The sequence below is a fragment of the Megascapheus bottae genome, chromosome 20, assembly GCF_031878675.1.
Source record: "Megascapheus bottae isolate mThoBot1 chromosome 20, mThoBot2.hap1, whole genome shotgun sequence".
NCBI lineage: Eukaryota > Metazoa > Chordata > Mammalia > Rodentia > Geomyidae > Megascapheus > Megascapheus bottae.
Genome location: NC_143528.1, coordinates 40,790,707 through 40,798,067, shown reverse-complemented (window position 1 = coordinate 40,798,067; position 7,361 = coordinate 40,790,707). Strand labels below are relative to the sequence as shown.

Sequence of the window (7,361 nt, the reverse complement as noted above, 5' to 3'; positions counted from 1 at the left end):
ACACTCTCATTATAGCATGTCAGATAAAATAAAATAAAATTGGGAAGAAGATATAATTTGAATTATATTTAGACGTTTCACAAAAAAAAAAAAGAAAACTGGTAATACTACTGACCTCTGGTTACATTAACAGTCCATAAGAAAGGAAGTGATATACCCATTTGGTTTCCTGTAATTAGGTTAATTTGTCACCAAGTTTCAGGACTCTAGAATTTGGAAGCATTCCAGCAGACGTGGTTTCACCTTTTTATGTGTTCAGCTTCACTGACCAAGAGGAAGTTGAGCCCCTGGAAGTGAATAAAAGCTCATGGTCCCCTCGAGGTCACTGGCCGCTCCTCTGGGCGCCTGACCATGAGGCTCCATCCCCTTCTACCCATCCTTCTCCTCTTTGTGACCATAGCACCCAGAGGTAAGCAGGTGGGCGGACGCCAGACTGTGGAGGGGGGTCCTGGGTGCCGCGCTCTACACATCATACTCCGAGGGCCTCCGACGGCCCATGGTTCATAAACGTCTCCTTTAGAATGGAAAAAGACAAAAGCAAGCAGCAGGGCAGGGAGTTCTGCCAACAGAAAATAGGATTCGGGATCTCTGTGAGTAGGAAAAGGGAGCCAAGTAGAAAAATGGGTGTGCAGAAGCCTTGACAAGAATTCTTGAGGCTTAGTGTATAAAGCAATAGCCATTGCTAGGGTCCCAGTTCCCCAGAAAAGAGCAAACAAGGGTCTCTTAACCAGTGTTGTGTGTGTGTGCGTGTGTGTGTGTGTGTGTGTGTGTGGTGGGACCTGAACTCTGGGCCTGGGCCCTGTCCCTGAGCTCTTCAGCTCGAGGCTAGCTCCCTACCCCTTGGGCCACGGCACCCACTTCCAGTTTTCTAGTGATTAATTGGAGATAAGAGTCTCACAGACTTCAGTGCCCAGACTGGCCTTGAACTTCAATCCTCTGATCTCAGCCTCCTGAGTAACTAAGCTTACAGGTATAAGCTACCAGTGCCCAGGGGGTCTTCACTTTTGATTGATGAGTGAAAATAAAAAGAAGATCCTCACGGGACATGAGCAATAAATGTAAAGCTGTCCATGAGGCAAATGAGAAAACTATTGCACTGAGTTATAAAACACAAACAGAAATTTGGGAGCAGAGGAAATGTGAGATAATTGTAAACAGTAGATAGAGACTTTAATGGCAAAAATTATAAAGTAAATAATGTAGGAAGCATTTAAAACATCTTACTTTTACCTTAGGCCCATAATCAAACGTTTGAATTTTCAAGTGCAGAATCAAAATGAAGAGTTACTATATCGTTACCTTGTGTCTGCTTCATACAGAGCCTAGTAGGAACTGATAAAATTCTTGTATTCTGAAATAAACACAGCTCGCAGAATACCATCTGCGATCACGAAACATCCATGTCCTCCTTTGTTCATCTCTTAAATGATTTCAGTACTATCGCTTATTAGCTCTTGGTCTCGGCTCTGCTTGACATAATTGTCATTTCCTAAATGAACTATATCCGTGTCTCAGCTTACTTCTCAGAATTAGACAGAAGAAACAACTATGGGATTGACATACACTTGAAGCAACATCTCATGTAAAATTATAATGATAATTATTTCGATATAAGAAGGCACTTTAATGATCAAATTATTTTAGATAAAAAATGGTCATCAGGCCAGGAGTTTGGCCTAGTGGTAGAATGCTCACCTAGCATGCATGAAGCCTGGGTTAAACTCCTTGGTATCACATACACAGAAAAAGGCAGAAGTGGCACTGTGGCTCAAGTGGCACTGTGGCTAGCCTTGAGCAAAAAGTGTCCAAGGACAGTACCCAGGCCCTGAGTTCTATCTCCAGGACTGGCAAAGATTAAAAAAAGAAGAAGAATGATCACACCTCTTAATGAATCTTGCTGAGATTATACAAGTGGTAGCAACATGGCAAACTGAGTCAATTCTCTCTCATCCACATCAATGATGTGTTCATCAATCCACAGATTGGGACATGGCCATAAAAATGTTATCTGAGTCCTGTTCAGGTGACTCACACCTGTAAGCCTAACTGCTCAGGAGGCTGGGATCTGACAATCAGAGTTCAAAGCCAGCCTGGGCAGGAAAATCCCTAAGACTCTTATCTCCAATGAACTACCAGAAAACCAAAAGTGGTACTGTGGCTCAAGTGATAGTGTGCTAGCCTTGAGATGAAGAGCTCAGAGATAATACCCATGCCCAGAGTTCAAGCCCTATAACAAAGAAGAAAGAAAGAAAGAAAAAAAAGAAAGAAAGACAGAGAGACAGAAAGAGAGAGAGAGAGAAAGAGAGAGAGAGAGAGAGAGAGAGAGAGAGAGAGAGAGAGAGAGAGAGAGAGAGAGAGAGAGAAGGAAGGAAGGAAGGAAGGAAGGAAGGAAGGAAGGAAGGAAGGAAGGAAGGAAGGAAAAGGAAAGAGAAAAGAAAAAGAAAGAAAGGAAAGAGAAAAGGAAAGGAAAGAAAGAAAAGGGGAACATGTGGAGCCAGGCACAGGTGGCTCAAAGCTGTCATCCTAGCAACTCGGGAGGCTGAGATCTGAGGATCACAATTCAAAGCCAGCCCATGTAGACAGATTTGTGAGACTTTTATCTACAATTAGCCAGCAAAAAGCCAGAAATAGAGGTACACGTAGTTGAGTGCCAACCTTGAACAGGAACGCTAAAAAGAACATGAGTCCTGAGTTCAAGCCCCAGTATGAGGGAAAAACATGTATGGATACATTTAAGGAATAATAACTTCCATCTCTGAGAAGCATTCTCTTCATCCATCTCTAGACATGGGGAACTGAATAACTAAGGACATTGTTTTTTTAATATGAGTTTATTGTTATTACTAATGTGTTGTACAGAAGGTTCACAACTCCCTAAGCCAGGTAATGAGTATAATTCTTTTCAGGCAATGTCACCCCCTCCATTCCATTCCCCAGTTTTCCCTTCCTGTCCCTGCCCACAAGTTGCATAATTCAATTTTTACATAGTGATATTGAATAACACAACTGCAATTGTTCACCTCCCTCCCTCCATTTCTGTGCCCACCCTTTGCCCACCCTCCTAAAGACAAAACAAAACAAAGTCACACAATAGCAGCAACAACAAAAACCTCATATTCCCATCAATTGGAATTTGTTTTGAGAATCAGTATGTTAGATATTCAGAGGAGTTGTGCCTTTGGGATCGGCCTTAAGAGTATCCTCCTTTAAGCTGGGTGTAGTGGCTCTTGCTTATAATCCTGGCTACTCAGGAGGCTGAGATCTGAGGATCAAGGTTCAGAGCCAGCCCAAGCACTAAAGACTGTGAGACTCTTATTTCTAATGAATCACTAGAAAAGTGGAAGCGGTGCTGTGGCTCAAGAGATAGGACAGCAGCCTTGAGCTGAAGAGCTCAGGGACAGCGCCCAGACCCAGGTTTCAAACCCCATGACCCACACAAAAGAGCACCGTCTGTAGTCTATACGTAAATTCATAGGCTCCCGTGTTAGTTTCCATGACCACGTGTAGTTTAGACCTAGCTTCTACATATAGGAGAAACTGCGTGATGTTTTCTCTCTGAGCCTGGCTTACTTTATTCAACTTGATTCATTCTCCGTCATCTCCCTGCCGATGACATAAGCTTATGCTTTCTTATGGATGAGTAAAATCCCATCGTGTATGATTAGCACTTTCTTTGACCCACTCCTCTGTTGTAGGGCATCTGGGCTGTCCCCCTACTTGGCTATTGTGACTAGTGTGGCGGTGAACATGGGTGTGTAAGTGTCTTCACTGTATGGTGACCTGTGCTGTTCTGGGAAGATGGAACAGCAGGGAATTTGTTTCTGAAATAGCTGTGACTTGGGGAAAGGAATGCAGGCGTCTCTGAATGGCTGGTGAGGTTTCCTGAGAAGGAGATGAAGATGGCACAAGAACCCTGAGAGAAAGAAGGACGATGATTACATTCAAAACAGCACCTCCTACATCGTCGTAGGATTGGATGCACTGCACAGGAAATTTAGCCCTGCCATGCCCTCCCTCGTGAATCTCGAAACCACCTCTAGTCCTGGCAGCAGCCAGTGGTGTCCCAGGTGAAGGTCAGATCACACCTCTTTACCATTTTAGAAGTCAGCCGGCTTCTCCAGGGTGTGAGGAGCCGCTCCTGGCCCCATCTCCACACAGAGCCCTGCTCTTGTGTCTGCATCTGGTCCTTTCGCCTGGGGACTATTACGTTCAGATCATTCTTCCTGGGAGGGAGGAACGGGCTTTGTGATTATTTCCAGTGTGTGGATGGTGAATGAACAATGCCCCATCTCCTCCTGCACAGGAAACGCCGGTATGGTCCCAGGGACAAAGAGATGTGCCCAGTTGAGAGGAGACTGCGTTAGCGTAGCATGCACGAGCACGGAATATAAGATGGGTGTCTGCGACAAATCCACTGTGTGCTGTCGGAAGTGGTGGATAAGTCATCCCTACCCAACACCAGTGCCCAAGGCAAAACCTCTCTAGACCCGGCAAACAGGGACGACGCGGCTCCAGAACATACAGACACATTTTGTAGACTTCAGTTAAGCCAAACTTCCTCTTAGACTGGAAATAAAAATGTTATCCTAATTTTATAAGTACTGGTCCCTGGGATATTATTTCTTCTTCTTCTTCTTCTTCTTCTTCTTCTTCTTCTTCTTCTTCTTCTTCTTCTTCTTCTTCTTCTTCTCCTCCTCCTCCTCCTCCTCCTCCTCCTCCTCCTCCTCCTCCTTCTTCTTCAGCTTTGGCTTCAGCTTCTTCTTCTTCTCCCAGTCCTAGGGCTCGAGCTCAGGGTCTAAGCACTGTCCTTGAGCTTTCTCAAGGCTAGAGCTCTACCACGTGGGCCACAGCACCGCTTCTGGGCTTTTCTGTGTGTGTGGTACCGAGGAATCAAACCCAGGGCTTCACGCATGCTAGGCAAGCACTCTACCACTAGGCCAGGCTCCAGACTATGAGGCATTTCTTGCTAATGCATACACTGGCCTCTTCAAAACTGTAAGATTACTCTGAGTCATACACTATCACCTCATATCCTGAAAATATGTTTACAAAGTATGAATAACTAAGAAAAAAGACAAAAACTAAACTGTACAAAAATAATGAGTATAAGATAACAATAGGTAGTATCTGATTATTTGACATCAACACTGTTCCTTAAGTGGTTCTGGAAAAGCGCCATTGTTAGAGCTGAGGGGACAGCTTGGTGACAAAGCATCTACCTAGCATGCACAAACCATGAATAAAGCACATAAATCGGGGCCACGATCCCAAAATACACAACCCCAAATGACAGAATTGCACTTGTTAAAATCAAAAAAGAAGCTGGGTACAGTGGTTCACGCCTGTAATCCTAGCTACTCGGGGTGGGGGTTGGGGGGTGAGATCTGAGGATCTCGGTTCAAAGCAAGCCCAGGCACTAAAGTCTTCGAGACTCTTGTCTCCAGGTAACCACTAAAAAACTGGATGTGGTGCTGAGGCTCAAGTGCTAGAGGGCTAGCCTGGAGCTGAAACGCTCAGGGACAGAGCCCAAGCCCAGAGTCCAAGCCCCACGACTGACCAAATAAAAAAGTAATTAAATCAAAAAAGATTAAAATTCCTGCAAAAGGAGTTTGTTTACACAAGACAGAATTTATTTGGAAAACACAAAAGCATGGCAGAACACCTGACAGGGCACTGCACAATAAAATAGCAAGGGTGTTTGCAGGCATAAACGGATACACTGACGGCAGCTGCATGGACATAGCACCAATGGACAAACGAATAATATTCATGGAGATAGAAGTCAAAAATGGAATTTATAAATGTGTATCATTGTTGCTGAGAATCGTGTGCAAGCAGCTTTGTCACCGCAGCCATCGGAAGCATCCTGTCGCTCCTCTGTCTGCCACATGGTCTTGATCACCTGGCGGCTCTCCTGCAATGCCGCTGTGTGGGGAGTGGAGCTCAGCCTTAAGGCTGGCCTAAGGGAAACAAAATATTTGCAAGACTCCATCTCAACAAATAAGCTGGGTTGGCGTGCCCACCTGCTGTCCCTGCTGCACAGATTTAGGTAAGAGGATCGCAGGTTTAGGCTAGCCCTATGCCCAGACATAAGACCCGATCTGAAAAATAATGAAAGGAAGAGCAAAGAGCGGAGGTATGACAGCCGTGACCCTGGTGGCCTGGCCAAGGCAGGAGGGAGGGGAAAGCAGCAGAGCGGAGCAATTCTAGCTACAGGGGAATCGGTCCTCCATAGGCTAGCTTCCCAGTGAAGGGGGCTGGGGTCTGCACACATCTCTGCCTCAGAGAAGGTCCTTGCTGGCGTGGGACAGTGCCATCCTGAGAGCGGTCACTGTTCAGGTCCCACACTACCACAGGACCTCACGAGACTTGCAACATGCCTGGGACCCCAGTGCCCTCCAGAACAAGGGGAAAACACAGCTCTAAGTCAGTTCGTGAGGACAACACATCTAAACCATTGTCACCCCTTCCCTTCCACAGTTTCCCACGTCCCTCCAGCCTGTCCCCTCCCTCAGCTATCCTGGCTTCCCAGGATATGCCCTGCATATTGTGGTTGCATTCTCCACCCCTGATTTTCCTCTTCATTCATCTTCCTAATTCTCTTTTGTTCTCTTAGTTTTATTAGCACAATTTCTCATTTTTATACTCCCTTTTCCAAACCAATCTGTATTAACATTCTCCTGTCAACAAAAGGCCTACAGACTAAAGGGCCACTCATTCTATTTAAGCATGGTACTTCAGCTCCAGGAGCCACGTGTCAGGGTACACTCAGAGCAACGCCAACTATATGAGAAGGATTACACCGATTATGGGATACCCATTACATAAGTTATTACGTAGAAATTAAAATAACCACTTTACAGTATTCAGAAGGGCGGAAATGATCAAAGCAGGATATACTCATGGATAAAATTATGTGGGAAGCCCCTTATTTTGTACAATCAATAGGCATTAATCATTATAATTTCAAAGTACCATGCAGGGAAAAATGACATGGGAAAATAATAAAGTGGTATACACAAAGCAACAAGTGAATTATGAGAGAGAAAAAAAGGTTAGAATAAATAAAGCAAAATAGTAAGGATTATTTAAGTGGTAGAGCAATACATTACATTTATTTATTTATTTATTTATTTATCTATTTATTTATTTAGTCGGTCATGAGATTTGAACTCTAAGTCTGGGCACAGTCCCTGAGCTCTTCAGCTCAAGACTACCACCCTACCCCTTTGAGCCTCAGCACCATTTCCGGATTTCTACTGGTTAATTGGAGATAAAAGTCTCACATTCGTTAGTGCCCAGGTTGGCTTTGAACCTCAATCCTCAGACCTCAGCCTCCTGAGTAGATAGGATTACAGGTG

General features: G+C 44.7%; 1 protein-coding gene across 1 annotated transcript; it reads left to right on the top strand.

Moving 5' to 3' along the window:
• Nucleotides 1–351: 351 nt before the first annotated feature.
• Nucleotides 352–4,485, top strand: Defb130b (defensin beta 130B). Its single transcript, XM_090353735.1, has 2 exons — nt 352–409; nt 4,304–4,485. The coding sequence occupies exons 1-2, from the start codon at nt 352–354 to the stop codon at nt 4,483–4,485; spliced, it is 240 nt and encodes a 79-aa protein (XP_090209861.1).
• The last annotated feature ends 2,876 nt before the right edge of the window (nt 4,486–7,361 follow it).

Excerpts from the sequence above, each read along its gene's own strand:
- Defb130b (XM_090353735.1), top strand. The coding sequence starts at position 352 with ATGAGGCTCCATCCCCTTCTACCCATCCTTCTCCTCTTTGTGACCATA. Across the intron at positions 410-4,303 it reads TGTGACCATAGCACCCAGAG|GAAACGCCGGTATGGTCCCA; the intron begins GTAAGCAGGTGG and ends CCTCCTGCACAG.